The sequence below is a fragment of the Hyla sarda genome, chromosome 6, assembly GCF_029499605.1.
Source record: "Hyla sarda isolate aHylSar1 chromosome 6, aHylSar1.hap1, whole genome shotgun sequence".
NCBI lineage: Eukaryota > Metazoa > Chordata > Amphibia > Anura > Hylidae > Hyla > Hyla sarda.
Window position 1 is genome coordinate 238,313,951 of NC_079194.1, and position 20,411 is coordinate 238,334,361.

General features: G+C 44.2%; 1 protein-coding gene across 7 annotated transcripts in view; it reads right to left on the reverse strand.

Moving 5' to 3' along the window:
- PPP6R3 (protein phosphatase 6 regulatory subunit 3) overlaps positions 1–20,411 on the reverse strand; it is a 136,407-nt gene that overhangs the window by 27,609 nt on the left and 88,387 nt on the right. For 3 of the 7 annotated variants that reach the window (XM_056526731.1, XM_056526728.1, XM_056526729.1), the window contains 6 exons: positions 19,792–19,889; positions 19,246–19,300; positions 8,989–9,119; positions 1,493–1,614; positions 515–668; positions 1–47 (listed from right to left, as the gene is read on the reverse strand). The exon at positions 1–47 is cut by the window's left edge and continues 51 nt beyond it. In XM_056526731.1, the coding sequence (XP_056382706.1) occupies positions 1–47; positions 515–668; positions 1,493–1,614; positions 8,989–9,119; positions 19,246–19,300; positions 19,792–19,889 (607 nt within the window). The remainder of the gene's footprint in view (positions 48–514; positions 669–1,492; positions 1,615–8,988; positions 9,120–19,245; positions 19,301–19,791; positions 19,890–20,411) is intronic. The other 4 variants (XM_056526732.1, XM_056526733.1, XM_056526730.1 and 1 more) reach the window with 2 other exon arrangements.

The following is a 20,411-nucleotide window of genomic DNA, read 5'->3' on the forward strand; positions in this document are numbered from 1 at the left end:
TCGTTTCCATTTCCACAGGTGAATTACTTCTTGCAGTGTCCTTTGCTCTGTAAAAATAAATGAAAACATAATTTTGCACAGTGCATGCAAATGCAACACTAATGTCAAAGGGATTGACTGGGTATACGATTTTTTTTGTAATATTTTTTAAGTTACAAAAAAAAAAAAAAAAAAAAAATTGTGGGTGGTCTGGGGGCCCCATTGATCTCAAAATAATTTGTGAGGACTGCACCTGTGCAGCCACAACTTCCTTCAATCTCTATTGGCTGAACATTTCCCATACAGAATGAATGGAGAGATGGTCATGCAAATTGTCCGTTCCATTTATTCCAGGAATAATTAGGTTTCCATTCTCAGGATCAGCTGGGGTCCCACTGATCTGCTTGTTATTCCCTATCCAAAAGATTACTTATGAGATCAGAAGACCCTTTTAAATGTAAGCATTAAACAGGTTTAACGGAGCCCTAATAAAATTTCTTTTCAGCAATAGCCTTTTCTGCCTTACATTACTGACCCAATAGATGAAGTAAAGTCTGTAAACGAGGCCCAACCAGTTTCTTTAGCCGACAATGGCTCTTCTGTGCTCCATACATCAGATCCCACGGAATCCAGACCAGCTACATGTGCAGTTTCCATTGGGATATCAAAGTTTGCCGGCCAATTACTCGCTAAAAAAATAAAAAAGGGAGGATAAAGTCCAATTTCATTTATTACATTTTCTAGCCAGAAACATTTGCAAACATCTGTGGATAACTACATTGGCTTTGAAGTAGCATTAAATAAAGATAGTACAAAAATGCATTGAAGAGGGTCACTTTGAAACCCTCCCAAAAGCTATAATAATGCTGGCAGCGCAGAGTAACACTTCCATTCAGCAAACACAAAACCTCTTGATGGTGTTCTTTTCAATTCCCTTTACATGACCATTTTTCTATGCAACTTTGGATGGTTGTCTGAAAAAAGGTTTTACTTTATGTTGTGAAGATTACCGTATGATTAAATATTGCTAGGCTTTGCCCATGTTCAACAAAATTTAAAGATGAAGCCATATCTGGGGATTATGCCTAAAGCAGGAAAGCATGCTGTCAAAGAGGAAGGGCAGGCAGTCAAGATAGATCTGAGTATTCACCACAGTGGACTCTTCATTTGCACTACATGTTTAAAAAAAGGGGTTTCCTCCACGTAAGAAAAATGTATCCTCTATCCAAAAGGAGGATCAGCATGCAGAAAGCCAAAGATGCACTAGCACTGTACTCTTGTATCACCGGCTCTCCCATAAAGATGCACAGAGGGCGCATGCCGACCACCGCTCTGTGTGCGAGGAGATCGAGGGTGGTCCTAGTGATTAGATCTCACGCAATCAGATACTTATCCCCTATCCTTTGGATAGGCTATACATTTTCAATGTGGGAATTTTAAGGAGCACGGAGATTGTGATGGCTTAGGGTTCTATTGGACAACGTAAAAGAAAGTGACAGCAGCTCACACTTACCTTCATTGGCATCCACCTCCATCTTGTCCTCCTGGTTGACTGTGCTAGATTCAAATAATCCCTGTTTAATGGAGTCTTCCTCCTCAGAATCTGTGCTCTCTTCACTGTCTGTGCTTCCTGAGCTATAACAATAGACATACTGTGAGATTAAATGCATTTTGTAAAGGAAATGAGCAGGAGAAAGACTTTTTGCATGGTCACACACTTATTCTGACAAATGTTATTTAACCCCTTAAGGACGAGCGCCGTAAATGTACAGCACTGCTAAGAAGTACTTAGCGCACAGCGCCGTTCATTTACGGGGCAGCTTTCCTGGATCACCACGTCTCCGGACACGGACACTGATCGGAATGGGATGACTGCTGATCTTTTTCAGCAGCCATCCCGGCATATTGCCCAGGGGGGTCCTGAGATTCTCCCCCCACCCCCATGTCGGCGATCGCGGCAAATTGCCGGTCAATTCAGACTGGCGATTTGCCGCTATTACGGGTCAATCGGGTCTCTGGTGACCCCCCAAAAAAAGGGAGAATGGGGATGTCCGAGACAGTGTCATTCACCCTCACCCAGCAGGAATGAGGCGACACGGGTGCCACCTCACGATCACGTGATTGATTGGTCGGGACGGCGATCGGAGAGGAGATCGGCGCCGGCCTCTTACCTGTCCCTAGTCCGGTGGGAGTCCCATCGTATGCGGCGGCGACAGGAGCAGCAGAATCAGTCCCAGTGGCAGGATACAGCGGTGGCAGCAGGATACAACAGGAGGTGAGGCCTGTTCACCTCCTACTGTTGCTTAGCAACAACTCACAGCATGCACAGCCAAAGGGCATGCTGGGAGTTGTAGTTTTGAAACAGCTGGAGTTCCAACTACAACTCCCAGCATGCTCTTTGGTAGTCTGTGCATGCTGGAGGTTGTAGTTATGCAACAGCTGGGGGCACATTTTTTCTATGAAAAAGTGTGCATTCAGCTGTTGCATAACTACAACTCCCAGTATGCACAGACTACCAAAGGGCATTCTGGGAGTTGTAGCAGTGTGCCTCCAGCTGTTGCAAAAAATACAACTCCCAGCATGCACTGAGAGACTGTACATGCTGGGAGTTGTAGCTTTGCAACAGCTGGAGGCACACTGGTTGGGAAACACCGAGTTAAGTAACAAATGCTCAGTGTTTCGCAACCAATGTGCCTCCAGCTGTTGCATAACTACAACCCCCAGCATGTATGGTCTGTCAGTGCACGCTGGGAGTTGTAGCTTTGCAACAGCTGGAGGTTCTGCCGCAGCTCAAATTCCCAGCTCAAACTCACTGTAAACCCAACCGTGTGAATGTATCCTAAAAACACTACACTACACAAAATAAAAAGTTAAACACTTCATATACATACCCATACAGAGTCTCTTGTACGGCACCGTTTTCAAAACGGGGCCTCCAGCTGTTGAAAAACAACAACTCCCAGTATTGCCGGACACCAATGACTGTCCAGGCATGCTGGGAATTTTGCAACAGCTGGAGACACCCTGTTTAGGAAGCATGCCGTGGGGTAATTTTGTGGCGGATTCAAATCCCCAATTTAGGCCTCAAACATGCATGGCGCTTTCTTGCTTTGGAGCCCTGTCGTATTTCAAGGAAACAGTTTAGGGTCACATATGGGGTATCTCCGTACTCGGGCGAAATTGCGTTACAAATTTTGGGGGGGCTTTTTCTCCTTTTACCCCTTATGAAAAGGTAAAGTTGGGGTCTACACCAGCATGTTAGTGTAAAAATAATTTATTTTACACTAACATGCTGGTGTTGCCCAATACTTACAAATTTTGGGGGTCTTTTTTCTTTTTACCGCTTGTGAAAATTTTTAACGCAATTTCTCCTGAATACGGAAATACCCCATATGTGGGCATAAAATGTTCTGCGGACGCACAAGGCTCAGTAGTGAGAGCGCACTATGTACATTTGAGGTCTAAATTGGTGATTTGCACAGGGGTGGCTGATTTTACAGCGGTTCTGACATAAAAGCAAATAATAACTACCCAGATGTGATCACATTTTGGAAACTACACTCCTCACAGAATGTAACCAGGGATAAAGTGAGCCGTAACACCCCACAGGTGTTTGACAAATTTCCGTTAAAGTTGGTTTGTCGGAAACTACACCCCTCACGTAATGTAATTAGGGGTACAGTGTGCATTTACACCCCACAGGTGTCTGACATTTTTGGAACAGTAGTCCGTGAAAATGAAAAATTTAATTTTTCATTTGCACAGCCCACTGTTCCAAAGATCTGTCAAACGCCAGTGGGTGTAAATGTTCACTGCACCCCTAATTACATTATGTGAGGGGTGTAGCTTCCAAAATGGGGTCACTTTGTGTGGGGGGGGGGGTACACTGTTCTGGCACTATGGGGGCTTTGTAAACACATATGGCCTTCAATTTCGGACACATTCTCTCCCCAAAATTCCAATGGCGCTCCTTCTCTTCTGAGCATTGTAGTGCACCAGCAGAGCAATTCTGTGAGGGGTGTAGTTTCCAATATGGGGTCACATGTGTTGGGGGGGGGGGGGGGGGAAGGGGGCACTGTTCTGGCACCACGGGGGGCTTTGTAAACGCACATGGCCCCCCGACTTCTCTTCCAACCAAATTCTCTCACCAAACGCTCAATGGCGCTCCTTCTCTTCTGAGCATTGTAGTTCGCCCGCAGAGCACTTTACATCCACATGTGGTATTTCCATAAGAATTGGTGTTACACATTTTGGGAGTCTTTTTCTCCAATTACCCCTTGTGAGAATTAAAAATTTGGGGTAACATCAGCATTTTAGTGAAAAAAAAATAAAAATAAATTCATTTTCCTGTCCAACTTTAGCGGAAATTGGTCAAACACCTATGGGGTGTTAAGGCTCACTGTACCCGTTATGTTCCTTGAGGGGTGTAGTTTCCAAAATAGTATGCCATGTGTTTTTTTTTTGTTCTGGCACCATAGGGGCTTCCTAAATGAGATATGCCTCCCAAAAACCATTTCAGCAAAATTTGCTTTCCAAAAGCCAAATGTGTCTCCTCCTTCTGAGCACTGGCGTGCGCCAGCAGAGCACTTGACGTCCACACATGGGTTATTTCCATACTCTGAAGAGATGGGGTTACAAATTTTGGGTGGCATTTTCTCCTATAACCCCTTGCAAGAATGTAACATTTGGGGGAAAACAAGCATTTTAGTGGGAATTTTTTTTTTTTATTTACACATCTGACTAACGAAGAGTCGTCAAAACACCTGTGGGGTGTTAAGGCTCACTGGACCCCTTGTTACGTTCCTTGAGGGGTGTAGTTTCCAAAATAGTATGTCATATTTGTAGTTTTTTTCTGTTCTGGCACCATACGGGCTTCCTAAATGTGACATGCCCCCCAAAAACCATTTCAGAAAAACTTACTCTCCAAAATCCCATTGTCGCTCCTTCCCTTCTGAGCCTTGTCGTGCACCCACAGAGCATCTGACATCCACCTATGAGGCATTTCCTTACTAAAGAGGGGGGCTTTTTCTCCTTTTACCCCTTGTTAAAATTTCTATAACTGGGTCTACAAGAACATGAGAGTGTAAAAAATGAAGATTTTGAATTTTCTCCTTCATTTTGCTGCTATTCCAAAGAAACAGCTAAATGGTTAACACTTTCTGAATGTCATTTTGAATACTTTGTGGGAGCAGTTTTTATAATGGGATATTTCTAATATGAAGTCCCTTCAAATCCACTTCAAAACTGAACTGGTCCCTGAAAAATTCCGATTTAGAAATTTTGAGAGAAATTGGAAAATTGCTGCTGAACTTTGAAGCCCTCTGATGTCTTCCAAAAGTAAAAACATGTCAACTTTATGATGCAAATATAAAAAGTAGACCTATTGTATGCATGAATCTATAAATAACTTATTTGGAATATCCATTTTCCTTACAAGCAGAGCGTTTCAAAGTGAGAAAAATGCAAAATTTTCAACATTTTCATGAAATTTGGGTATTTTTCACCAAGAAAGGATGCAAGTAACGACAAAAATTTACCGCTGTGTTAAAGTAGAATATGTCACGAGAAAAAAAATCTCAGAATAAGAATAATTGGTAAAAGCATCCCAGAGTTATTGATGCATAAAGTGATAGTTGTCAGAATTGCAAAAAAGGGCTGCGTCCTTAAGGTGAAAAAGGGCTCAATCCTTAAGGGGTTAAAAAAAAAAAATCTAAGGCTCAGTTTGCATTTCTATTTTTAGCTGTGAGGTTTAGAGTATTCCCTAATGAGCAGATAAGGCCCTTATGTCATGACAGGCTGCATCAAAAATGGTAAACCATGCTTTTTTACACAGAGAGACAATAGAAAAAAAAATGCCATGCCATGTTGTATTTTCCTTCAATGGTCAACGTAGGAGAGAGAGAGACAGACAGACAGACAGAAAAAAAAACACTTTTCTTGGTCGCCTCATTAGGGAACACAGAAGACCATGGGATGTCCCAAAGAAGTCCCTGGGGTTGGAAAAACAACTGCCAGAGAAGGGAAGGTCAGGCCAGAGACTGAGACATAACCATTCGAACAAAAAAAAAAGGGACGAGGCTCAGAAGAACCGGAACACGGAAACCAACCACCCGGAAGCCCCCGCAAAACCTAAGGGTCGAGCCAGGACTCAAAAAGGAAGGAACTGGGCAGAGACTCTGGTCAGACAGCCGACTAAATAAGTCAAACGATCACCCTGGAGGCATGTTGGTCCGAACCCATCCTGGCAGAGAGCAAAAAACACCTCCAAAAGAATAAGACCTAAAAGACGCAGGACCACAGAGGCCTAGCCAAAACATGGAAAAGAGGGATAAGAGGACCCCTAATGCAGAGAGTTTTCCAAGCATGGCAAACATTGCTAGGAAACGTCACTTTCAGAAGAGAAACGGGCCGGAGAGGCTGGAAGGGAGAGCCCTGACAGGAGGCAAACCGCAACCGTAGAACAGAGGAACAGTAGAGAGAATGATAAGAAAAAGCAGCTGAGCACACCCAGCAAGAAGCCAAGACTCAGAGGGCGGATACCAGAGCTGCAAGAATGGGATGAAGAGAGAAATAAAGCAAGACTCATACACAGGCCCGAGCGCACGAAGAAACCGGCCAGGAAGAAGCCTGAGTAGATGCACCCGCCGACCACGGGAAGATATTATTTTAGGCCGAGTACCCGGCGTTGCCCAGTTTTTCCTACCTAATGCTTAACAAAGGAGGAAGCTTTCCTTCTCATATCCTGACCCCATATCTCCTCCTCATATCCAGATGCCAAAACCCTCCTATTTAGACCCCAAATCCCCTCCCCATATCCCATCAAGTGTGGCTATGTGGGAGTGGCTGTGTGGGAGATGATCTAAGCCAAAAAAATAGAAGGGGGCGTGGCTTTGTGGGAGTGATTTGCAAGCCAGACAGGTAGAAAATAAAAGGGGTGTAGCTTGCCAGTCGAACTAACATTCACCACGGTATGCGAAGCGGAGCTTGTGCCAGAAGTCCTATATACCTGCATGGGACTTGAAACAAAAACCCCACTCTTCACATAAAAGGGGTAGGTTAGGGTTAACTTAAGTAATATGTGACCAGCTATTATAAAAATATCTCCAGCCGTATGGAAGTTATGCCCAGAACTGACAATGGGATTGAAGCTTTTGTGGAAGTTGTAACCCAAACAAATTGAAATATTAAAAGGAGAACCACACTCATTCTGGTTGGCATAACTTGACACGTGAGGAACATGATGTGTTACACAAATTACGTAATAATTCTGAGATCACCATAAAAGCAGCGGATAAAGGGGGTGCCGTAGTTATGGACACCCCCAATATCCTGAATCCCTTCTGGTGTCGTTCGACGTGGTTAATCTATACACGTCGATCAAACACTCCAAGGGCATCCAGGCGGTAGCTAATTGTCTAAACTACTAATCTTTCCATGGGTGCCCGTTCCCTTGTTCTGGGCTTAATGGGAGTCATCCTCAGACAGAATTATTTCCTGTTTGGGGATGACTTCTATGTCCAGAACAGGGGAACGGCCATGGGGTCAAATGTAGCACCTACATGTGCCAATGTGTACATGAATTCGAGGAGAAATACATTTAAACATCACAATGGTATCGTCTAGTGCGGGCTTGGTTCTGTTACATTGACGATACATTCGTAATTTGGTTGGCCACTTGAACACAACTTTATTTGTTTTTAGATGAATTGAATGGGATTTATCCAGAGTTTCAATTCACAATGGTGGCATCTGAATCCTCAATCAAATTTTTGGATACAATGGTAACAGCGGTAGATGTAAGCTTACAATAGACCTATTCATTAAGGAACAGATAGGAATAGTATCTACTATCAAATCCCTACCATGGAGCCAAATGTTGCGGGTGAAACGCATAGTTTCGGACCCCGAAAAATCCGATAAACAAGTAGACAAGTTGCAGAAAAAATTTAGACGCAGGGGTTATCCACAACGTCTATTAAATTAACAGGTACAAAAACTAAAACATTTTGAGAGATCTGCCCTTTTAAAAAGTACCTCAAAACAACCAACAGACAGAATACCTTTTGTTTCAACATATTCTGTGAAGAGTCAGGCAATAGCCAAGATAATCAGATGTAATTGGACGTTAATAAGTGGGGTTTGATAAGCCACCAGTAATGGCATACTGTATAGGACGTAACCTCAAGGACAGCTTAATTCGATCGGATGTAAGCTCCTTTAAAAGTAAGATGAGATAAAATATCTTTTTAGGGACAAGGCAATTTCCCATGTTTAGGTTGTAGTTATTGTAATTCTATGATCAAAGCCGATTCCTTTAATCATCCACAGGCAGGTAAACCATTTAAAATTCATGGTAGGTTTACATGCTGCTCATCTTTTGTAATTTACTATCATGCCCATGTGGGCTATATTATGTGGGTGAAACTAAAAACGAATGTCGGATAAGGCTTAACGGACACAAATTTTTCATTAGAATGAAAAAAAAAAAAAAAAAATCTCCCTCTACCCAAACATTTTCTAGAATATGGACACGACATCAGTCAGATAAAGTTTCGTATTATTGACCAAGTGCCCCCCTTGAAGGAGGCGGCGATAGAGAAAAATTATTGCGGCAGAAGGAGTTGATATGGATCTATAGTTTGGACACTATGTATCCTAAGGGGCTAAATATGGATTTTGGCTTGAAACAGTTTATGTAGGCTAATATGGATTTCTTTCTCTACTTTCTCTCTCTCCCCCCCCCCCCCCCCCCCCCGGCCTTTCCTTCCCCTCCCATTTTTCCCCTTCATCCCTTCTTTTTCTTGTCACTTTCCTTTCCCTTTTTCCATTCTTTTATACATTATATATACATATACACACACACACACACACCCCTACCTCATTTGCATATTATGGCTTCAGTCACGCCTTTTGTAATCAAACCAATATTTTTCTGCTCATTCCAATGTGCATCCGGAAACTTTATACAGCAGCACAAACAGGACAGAAAGATGTTAGGAATGGTCATACCTGGATCTTCTTTGTGTGTCCTGTGTGAAGGCAAGGTTTTTCTCCTCCCAGATATCTTCCTCATCAGATCCTCCATCATCAAACTGCTGTATTCTTTCCTTGCAGCAGGCTTCAAACAAAGCTATGTTTGCCTAATAAGAGAAAAGGCATTTTTTTTCATTGCGTCAGACTTGCATTAGGTAGAGAACTAGGAGTGTTGAATTTTGCTCACTTTCTATTTGCAGCCAGACTTATTGCGGTTTGCTTTCAGATCTATGGCTGGGTGGGCAATGCAATCTATGAAAATAGAATACCTCCGCATTGCTGTTCTCCCCTATGAATAAGTTCTGAAGGTATTAAGAATGGAAATTGTCCTAAGGCAATTTGATTTAATTCCACCCATCTGGTATTTTCAATTCTGCACAGTGATCCCTCAGGTTACAGTGGCCTCAAGTTACAGTATTTTCTTTAAATATAATGCTTTTTCCTGGACAATTGACATTTGAAACCATACTCGACATACAATACCAGAAACCATCTGAATTGGTGGCTTGTGTAAATGGCTGGAACATCCCACTGAAGTGGAAATGTCAAGGGTAAAACACAGATTTGCTGTCTAGTAGCACCTCCCTACAGTGTAGTTCTTTTCACCTGTCCTCAATGTATTAAGTGACAAAAAAAAAAAAAAAAATGTATTCATTTAGAAATTTTACGTAACAAGTAAAAACACTGTACAAATGAGACACTCCAGAGATCTCCACCAAAAGTTTAGTCACAACCAACAAAAGTATAATATTAGCAGATAGAGCCAGGGCAATAATGAAGAATCCCAGATGAAACTGCCCAACACACCGACAAACATTACACACACACACACACACCACGCAAAAACACTCGCAGGTACCCTAAAACACCATTTAAGGGTATGATAGTAAACACCTTTACTGAGGAGAACTTACACGTTCAGAGAGGACTACCGACTCTCTCAATATCATCCAGACCTTTATCAAAATTTTTAGCCACCTACAGCTAATATAAAAAGGGTTCTATACAATGGAACATATTTATCAATCAAGTTAAACCAATGGGACCTTATGGGCACAAAACAGCAAAAAGCATATGAGGAGGCGCCTATGGGAACCCAACTGCAAATCATTAATTAGACACAAACAAACCGAAGGGGTGAAGAAGAGAGGGAATTTCAGATGATCTGCTAGAAACTGCATTGCCACTCTCCAGAAGGGAACCACACAAGGACAACTCAATACAGCATGCAAGAATGACCCTCTATCAACATGGCACGAAAACAGATATCAGAGGAGGAAACCCCTATACGAAAGAGCTTAGCTGGAGTGTAATACAAAACGCAATATAAATCTAGATTGGATAAGCATATCTCGAGCACTAACCACCGTAGGGTAATATGTGTCAGAAACCTCCTTCCATTGTTCCGAGAGGTCTGGTATATACCCAACCCATTTCAGGTAGGCTAACGCAAAGGGATCAAGACCCACATACTGAAGCAGAGCATACGCTTGTGTCAACGGCTTAGAGAGGTCATTGGTACCCAGGAGCAACTCCACATCAGAAAATACAGGGGTCACATCAAGAGAGACAAATTGTGCCAGGACAGCTTGTCGAAGTTCAAGATCCCGAAAATGGGCACGCTGCGGGACATTAAAACTGTCCCATACTTCTTGAAATTAAGGAAAATAGGGAAAATCCCCAAATAAATGCACAGCAAACTTGACTCCATGTGAATTCCAAAAGCCAGCTGCCTCCAACTTCTGCAGGTGCTCAAAATGAGGGTTCACCCACAGAGGTGCCCTGGGAGACAACGCCGGCTGTGGAAAGCACCCCGAGACCACCGACCATACTGCAGCCACAGTTCTAATAGGAGACAACAATTGAGCATCAGGAGTATATCTATACAAGACAGATTCATACGAACCCAACAGAGCGCCTGCAAAAGCCGTAGACATATTAGAGAGATCCAGGTCGATCCACCAGGCAGCGTACACGAGCTTGGACACTAAGAAATAATTATACATATTTGGAGCAGCAAGACCACCCCGTTGCTTCGGAGCCTGCAGCAATGCCTGACCCAGTCGTGGAGGTTTATCTTGTCAAAAGAAGGATCTCATGATGCCACTCAGCTTAATAAAGAATTTATTGGGAGGAATCACAGGGGAAAAGTGAAATGGATATAAAAACTTAGGGAGATCTATCATTTTAAAGATATTAATCCTGCCAGTTAATGATCAGGGTAAAGAAGACCAAGCCAGCAACTGGGCAGCCGTAGGAGAACACAGGATCGAGATTTAACTGGTTAACGACCATGGACGTGTATACTCGTCCATGTGCCGTTAACTGGGCCGCCCCTCAGCTCATTCTTGTAGCTGAGGGCCGGCGTTAATAGCAGACATAAGCGATTGCCGCGGGCGGCTATTAACCCTTTAGATGACCGCTGTCAAAGTTGACCGTGGCATCTAAAGAACCCTGTAAACGCTCCCTGTGGAACCACATTGATCTGTATGAGGAATCTAATGATTCCTCCTAAAAGTCCCCTAAGGGGACTAATAAAGTGTAAAAAAAAAAAAAATAAAAAAAAAAAAAAAAAAGTTAGTTAACACACATAAACTCCTTCCTTATTAAAAGTTTAACATCCCCGTTTTCCAAAATTTCATATGAAAATTTTTTAAACATTTAAAAAAATGTGGTATAAGTGTCCGAACTATAAAAATATATCGTAAATTAAACCACACGGTCAATGGCGTACGCGCAAAAAAAATCCAAAATAGGGTATTTTTGGGTCACATTTTATACCGTAAAAAAAATGAATAAAAAAAAACTAACACAAAAATGATACTGATTAAAACTTTAGATCACGGCGCAAAGTATGAGTCCTCAGAGCCCCGTGCGCAGAAAAATGAAAAAATGTTCAATGTAGGGTCAGAAGAGGACAATTTTAAATGTATTAATTTTCGTGCATGTAGTTATGATTTTTTACAAAAGTACGACAAAGTCAACTCTATATAAGTAGGGTATCATTTTAATCGTATGGACCTACAGAATAAAGATAAGGTGTCAATTTTACCGAAAAATGTACTGCGTAGAAACGGAAGCCCCCAAAATTTAAAAAAAAATATGTTTTTTCTTCAATTTTGTCACACAATGGCCCTCATTTACTTAGAAAATCGGGTTGTAAGTCTATTTTGCTTTCTTACCCAATTGCTTTTTTTCCCTGGTATTTATTATGTCGCATCCTCTTTGTCGCACGTGGGTTTTGTTGGTTTTGGTTTCCAACTCCTCAAAAAAATCCACAACAATTCAACAAATTCGGGTTGGAAACCTTTATAAATACGTGGGAAAGCTCAGAAGTGTCGGGTTACGCCCCTTTTTCGGGTTTGGGAGAATCCACATCGGGTCAGTCGGGAAAAAATGTTGCATCGTGTGGCAGACTGGCGCACGATGTCTGCAACATGTCGCAGACAAAGATGCGCCAAAAAACCCGACAAAAGAAGTCTGGTTTAGAATAGTAAATGAGGGCCAATGACTTTTTCCTGTTTAGATTTTTGGGTAAAATGACTGATGTCGTTTCAAAGTAGAATTGGTTGCGCAAAAAGTAAGCCACCATATGGATTTTTAAAATGTAAGGAGGAAAAAACGAAAGTGCAAAAACAGAACGACGCTTGATCCTTAAGGGGTTAAAAATAAATAATCCCTTAGACAAGGAGAAACCTCCACCCCCAAATACTTAAACGGAGCGACCACCTGGAGACCATTGGAAAGAGAGGGGCGGAAGAACAGCAGCCATGGATAAAGGCTTCAGAGATGACTGACCAGTTGACCCGCAGGCCCGAAAAGAGCCAAACAGTTCAAAAAGATCAAATAACACCCTCAAGGTGCCCTTGACATAAGCGAGATAGACTAATGTATTTTCTGCATACATGGACACCCTCTCCTCCAAGGGACCCTGGCTTATCCCACATATAGAAGGGGAAGCTCTGATGGCCGCCGCCAGGGGTTCCACAACCAGGGCAGACAAAAAGGGGGACAGCAGGCACCACCTGAAATGACAGACACCCAGGTTCCAACGTATTCTAGCCCTAGGGCTGTCATACAGGAACTTCACCCACGCCCAAAACTTGGGCCCGAACCGAAGAACCCACAACAAGCACCAAAGGTAAGACCACTCATCAGAATCAAAAGCCTTGTAAACATCTAAGCTAACAGCATATCCCGGAGAATCTTAGTAGTCAGTTGCAGCAATATTAAGTTGCAACAGCTTGACATTAATATCCGTGGCCCTACCCGGCATAAACCCAGTCTGGTCAGGAACAATAACAGTAGTGATGACCCCCCCCCCCCCAGGCCGATTCTCCAGTATTTTAGCCAGGATCTTAATGTCAACATTAAAAGGGGTACTCCGGTGGAAAACTTTTTTTTTCAATGAACTGGTGCCAGAAAGTTAAACAGATTTGTAAATTACTTCTATTAAAAATCTTAATCGTTCCAGTACTTCTTAGCAGCTGTATGCTACAGAGGAAATTCTTTTATTTTTGAATTTCTTTTTTGTCTTTTCCACAGTGCTCTCTGCTGATACCTCTGTGTCAGGGACTGTACAAAGCAGCATAGGTCCTGCTCTTGACAGTTCCTGATATGGGCATCAGGTGTCAGCAGAGAGCACTATGGACAACAAAAAAATAAAATAAAAATAAAAAAAAGTTTCGGGTCCTTACCTGGCTTAGGAAGAACTACAATCCGAACCTCCCTCATGGGAGTCCGGCAACCTTCCAGTGTCTGAGGCAACGTTAAATAGATTCAGCATAATGGGGGGGTGGGGGAATCAACCTTTCCTCGTTCATCCTACACCAGTCACCTACATGCCATCTAAGTCTGGAGCCTTCCCCATCGGTAGAGTAGCGATAGCAAGCGAAACCTCCTCCACAGTAAAAGGGGCCTCCAGAGCAGCCGCCTGAGCTTAAGATAAAGGAGTAAGGACAACCCCCTCAAAAAAGAGATAAGGCCAGCTGGAACACCCAGTGTCTGAGAAGAGTACAGGGAGTTATAGAAATCCCAAAACACCCCATTAATGACTACAGATCAGACTCCAGCACCCCAGTTACACTCCAGATGAAAAGGAATGGAAACCAGAGCCTTAACGACCTACACAGAGACCACATTAAAACTAAAGGCAAGGAAGGGGCAATTAAGAATAACAAATGTATCAAATTGGTCACAGGCTACCTGGGAAACCACCAATGGGAGTGACTTTGATACTAGGATAGAAACCCATAATCAGAGGTAGAGTAGGTAGCATGATACCCTCTCACAATCCCCGCCCTCTTAAGGGCTAAGATCTTTTGGCATACAATATGGGTTTCTTGTAAACAAATCAAATGTGGGGAGTGGCGCTTAAAATCTAGACATAACCTTTTAAATTTAGAATTAAGGCACCGGACGTTCCAGCTTATTATTTTAAGTTACCCCATTATGACCAACAAAAACAGTGAAACTAAGGGAACAAGCGCCTTGCGCAAGCAGTCAGCAAAGCAGGCTCCCCAGACACAAAACACACTCCGCATCCACGCAGACAAACTGGGCATTAAAGCGCACTTCCCCTTAAATGCAGACAGCACACAGGATAGCGTCCAGATCTGTGATGTAGTTTTTCCAAAAACAGTCTCTGAGGAGGGGCTACCTGGCACCCTATGTGCCCTCTCCCCAGTGAAGTAAGGGGAGAAGGCATCAGCCGGCAGAATGTCCTTAAGTCACGGCTCCTAGAACGCCACTGGATCCAAACCCTGTGCTTTTCCTGGAAAGCTCTCCAGGCGAATATTATTGCGCCTGAGACTATTTTCCATGTCGTAAGCCCAATCAAGGACACCCTGAACCTGCCGCTGTAGGGAAGCCATCTGCTCCGGCAGAGGCTGAAGAGTATCTCAACCGTCAAGACCCGGCACTAGACCTCGTATTTTCTTTGCGTCTCGTGACTAAGAATCACAAACTCTTTCAGTCTTTTAAGTTCATCCACCTTAGAGATCAAAGTTTGACAGTAGGTAAAAGCTGCTAATAATTCCGTGAACTTCTGGTCAAGTATGTTGAGAAGGCTCTGGAGACTCCCGGCCCAGCTCCTCCTCTGGAGGCCTGGAGAACAGAGTATGCGCCGTATGAGCAGAAACCTTGGTGACAAGAGGGGTAGGCAAAGAGGAGTACCTTCTAGAGCAGTGATGTAGAACCTTTTTGAGCCCGAGTGCACAAACCATAATGCACACCAACTTTTTTTTCCCTCAAAGTGCCCTCAAATAGAAATCCTCCCCAGTCTATGTTGTCCCCCCCCACCCCTTATCCCCAGCCCGTGCAGTATGTCCCCCTTCACACATAGAAATAGTTAGCCAGGGGAGATGAGGAGCTGTTTACGTCCTCTCTCACCTGCTCTGGCCTCTTTTTGCTGTGGAAACTTTCGTCCTCCGAAGGCAGAGCAGGGGGTGGAGAGATGAGAAGCTGTGTATGTCTTCTCTCCCCTGCTCTGCCTTCTGTCTACCATGCAGACCTGCGTCCTCTGGGAGGGGGAGATGAGGGGACGTGGCTTGGGCGTGGCTTATTTCTCTCGTGCAGACCTTTGTTCTCCAGGAGAGGGGGGGGGGGAGAAGAGATGAGGGGGCGTGGCTTCTTTCTCCCTGCAGACCTGCAACCTCTGCTCTGCCTTCGCTCCACCCAGCTCTAGCTTCGGACACCTTCGGACAGCTGAGGGGAGGAGCGGTCGCAAGTCTGCACAGGCCACATTGGTGAACTATGGCCGCGTGCCATAGGTTCGCCATCACTGTTCTAGAGTGTCCGCTGGCCTGAGAATGACCCTCGTCTGACGACACCTTATCCTCCACGGATTGCCTGGAAGCCTCAGCAGCCTGTTTAGCTTTCTTGTACTGGTTCCTAGAGCCTCCCATGATGACAGTGGTAATATAAGGGGAAGTCACTGGGCACACAACAGACAGTCCTTTCAGGGGCCTTAGCAGTACACATTGACAGGCGACCAAAGATGGGATATTCACACGGCACACCGTAGTAACAGTTATTCCTAGTATAGCACCACAAGTCACAGCAGTAGTTGTAGAGCACACCCACAGGAGAATGCCGAGCAGGTGCCTTATTAGTAGGCTCGGCAGTATTCACTGACTAACAGCTGCGGATAGGATATTCACCGCACACACCACAGATGCATTCCTTACAGGTTTAGCACCACAAGTCACAGCAGCACCCCCAGGCAAGTGGCAACAGATGGGATATTCACAGCGCACACCACAGATGCATTCTTTCAGGTGTAGAACCATAAGTCTCAGCAGTACTCCCGGCCAGACAGCAGCTAATGGGATATTCACAGCATACACCACACGCGACGGCTTCTCAGCAGGAGCACAAGTCTCAACAGTATGCAGAAGTGTTTGGCTGTAGAGGGGGTGGCAAACAGCTGCACTCCAGAAGGCAATATTAGGAGGCAGAGTACCAGAGGGCACAGCAAGCCCAGTCAGCAGAACTCAGCCCCTCAGCAGTGGATCACTTCTCAATCAGGGGGCAGCTGTCAGGGGCTACAATAAGGGACACCAGCAAGGCAGCGCACAATCCAGCAGCTCACAGTGCTCTGGTGCAGCAGGCAGCTCTGGGCAGCCAGGTCCTAACAGATGAGGCCTCTGTCCCGTCACACAGCTCTATCCGCAGGAGTTACTATTGAGACAGAGCTGATCTGCCCACGGAGAACATGGGCAGTCCCTCCACTGCAGGAGCACCAAAACGGATCACAGGGCCTACGTCCGGCCCGTTCCCTGCACCTGCACTCTGCTCCCTCTCAGCCACCAGTCTTCCACTGGCCCCAGCAGCCCTCCAGACTGCAGGATTGGACCAGAGGACACCTCCGCCGCCGGGCCGGACCAGGCCCAGCTACTGACGCTCACTGCTCTGCTGCCGGGAGTCAGCCGCCTGCAACTGCCACAGGAAGCACCAGCAGAGGACCGGACAACGCCGGGGTCAATCAGGTGAGCACAGAGTAAGTAGAGCCAGGCTAGCGGGAGCACAGCCTGGCGGGAGCACGCTTAGCTCGCCATGCAGGCCACGCCTCAAGTGACATAACTTCTAACAGATATTTCTAACTGATATGTAAGGACTTGTCTTAGCTGTATTTGTTATTTTGACAATTTTCTTCATTTTCTCTTCTTCTGGGTTGACCTTTTGGAAACCTTGGGACTAACTACTAGAGATGAGTCAACTTACAGTAATTCTATTCGTGACAAACTTCTCGGCCCGGCGGTTGTTGACTTTAGCCTGCATAAATTAGTTAAGCTTTCAGGTGCTCCAGTGGGCTAGAAAAGGTGGATACAGTCCTAGGAGACCCTCTCCTAGGACTGTTTCCACCTTTCCCAGCCCACCGGATGACCTGAAAGCTAAACTAATTTATGCAGGCTAAAGTCAACAACTGCCGAGCCGAGAAGTTTGTGACGAATAGAATTACTGTAAGTTCGCTCATCTCTACCAACTATAACTATTCTATAGAGCTATGGTCTTAACATAATTTGTTTCAGGATAACCACTGTAATATTGTAACTTGAGAGAGCACTGTATTTACTTTTGCGCTAAAAGACCAGTGGCTATCTAGCCGAAACACAATCACTTGTCAAAGTTAAAGAGGTACTCTGGAGGAGAAAACTTAAAAATCGTAATCCTTCCAGGACTTATGAGCTGCAGTATAATACAGAAGGATACATAAGTTGTATCCTTCTTTCCAGTCTGACCACAGTGCTCTCTGCTGACACCTCTGTCCTTCCCAGGAACTGTCCAGAGCACAATTAAATCCCAAAAGCAAAGCTCTCCTGCTCTGGATAGTTCCTGACATGGACAAAGGTGGCAGCAGAGAGCACTGTGGTCAGACTGGAAAGAACTACACAACTTCCTCTGAAACATAAATAGAAGTATTTTACAAATCTGCATAACCCACTTGAAATTATTATTATTATTTTTCTGTTGGGAGTATCCCCTGTGACACCCCTGCGAAATGCTGCCGCCAACTACCAGATTTATATTGGCCACAGAAACATGTTGGGTTATTTACGAGCTGCACATGAATGTAAATGCACACAATGAGTCTTGTGAGTACAAGGAAACATTTTAAAAATAATGAACATTAAACATAGTACCACAAGTATAATGCAATAAGAACAGCTCTTTCATGGACTTGTTGAATAAATAATTTAATCAGCTATTACACAAGTAACGTGCTAACAATCAATAACTTCCATGTGCTTTTTATTGCCAAGGGGGAACCCATCAAGGTTCTCTTCCTTTTGGTGGAAAGCTAATTTGCATATGAATTTCCCAGGGAAAATTGCCTGACCTCTCTCAGCTAACCAGTAGCCTGCTGAAAATAGCTGTCTACAGATAGGAGTCTTCTCTTTGGAGTCCAGTTTGGTTGATAATCCCCAATCATCATGTTTCAAGTCTCTTCGATGGGCACTGTCATAAAAACTTTTTTTCTATTGCACTCTTTGTCCAAAGTCCGGAAACGTGGTTTGGACAGAGTGCTTAGTGCGCTCTTTGCCTGTTTAGGAAACAGGCAACAGCAAGTTTCATGCACGGCACGCCTAATTTGCAAGAAACCGCCTCCTGAGATACTGACTGAGGAGAATGTCAGTGCTGCGCATGAGGGGAGAAGCAGCAGCACAACACGCCAAGTCTTTCCTCCGATCTTCCTCTTTGTATAGCACGTGCATTGCTTAAACAGAGGGGAGGGGATTTAGTAGCTGCTTGCCATGCCAGGGGCTGGCTCATATATGCGCGATACCCGAGACAGCGTGCAGCATAGATGAGTAAGGGGGAAATTGATCCCTGGCAGGGCTTTAGATGACGTTGTACCTGCCGGGGATCGCCCCATTACAGCATCACAGTCGGCACAAGCAGTGAATAGCGGTTCAGGGCACAGAAAGGGTCTGATTTTTTTGGGGGGGAGGGGGAAGGGGCAGAGTGCTTCTCAGCATCAGTCAGGGAGAGTTATCAGGGAATCAGAGTACTTACTGACAGATACTCTAAGTGATACTATCCATAGGTGGCACTAGAGATGCGTTTCTTCCCATAGGAGAGAGACAGTTTGCATACATTCACTAGTCTCCCCATGAGACATTATGACAAAAAACAAAGACTAGAGTTGGAAAACATTTCTGGCTCCATTTTGTTTTATAAGTATAAATGTGACAATGAACAGATCTTATGATAACTAGAGCCTCTACTTACGCTTTCATTTGCATTGAGAGAGAAGTTTATGTCCGAGACACGGTCAAATGAAACACTGTAACAGAAGAGTTGCATGCACAAAATAATGTGTGAAATAACATTCAACAGAGCACAAAGAGTAACAGAGCTTTAGGCTCACATTAAGATTGTACAATGTATGCAGTTTCTAAATATATACTTAAAAGCTTAAGTGAAGATGGAAGCCTCAAATAAAATGCATGTAAATTTGACATGTTTTGATTAAAACCTCATGACTGCACCAGCATAAGAACACTTAAGAAAGGAAAATACCCTCCACCATCTACTCAATCACAGAACCTGTGGCAATGAAGAAAAGGTGGCAGGATTTAAGGAATACACAATATTAGTCTGGTTAAGAGCTGTGCAGCTAGTTTTGGCATCATTAAGGCAGGTGTTCAAGACCCACACATCGATTTATCACACAATGATTAGTAAATGCACAAACTGGTGCAGAAGCAAGAAAGAGGCCAGAGCTGTTCCTTATCAGACCCCAAAACCAGATGTTTAAGTGTCAATCATACTCACTTCCCAATGTCATCTTGGTCAGCGAACTTCTCATCATTGAAGCCAAACTGGTCAATAAAATTGGACGTCATTTGTTGCATCTGATAATCAGAAAAGGCCTGGCAAACCCAGGACCAACAACAGTGGTATAACATATATTCTAGACTGCTCCTCAAAAAAAAACTATTCATTAGGTTTCTTCTCTAGATGGTACATATAATGAGGATATTTTAAAAGCAGACTGTGTGTTATTGCAAGCAACACAGAAAATGCCCAGTAAATGAGTTACTTAAAGGGGTACTCCACTGCCCCAGCGTTCGGAACATTCTGTTCCGAACGCCGGGTGCGGGCTGCAGGGGTCATGATGTCAGGCCACCTCAATGCAAGTCAATGGGAGGGGCGGGGCAGCATTGAGGGGCGCTGGTGTCACAAGGGGGCGTGGCCATGACAGCACAAACAACCCCCCCAGCGTTCGGAACAAAATATTCCGAATGCTGGAGTAGTTGAGTAATCCTTTAAATGTTTGGCAAACACCAATTCATGACCCCTCAGCCTATAGTACTTCGAGATCTGCAGCAACAGGCAGAGTTAGAGTGTAACAACTATACCACAGTGCTGCTTGGAATGACACTCAGCACACT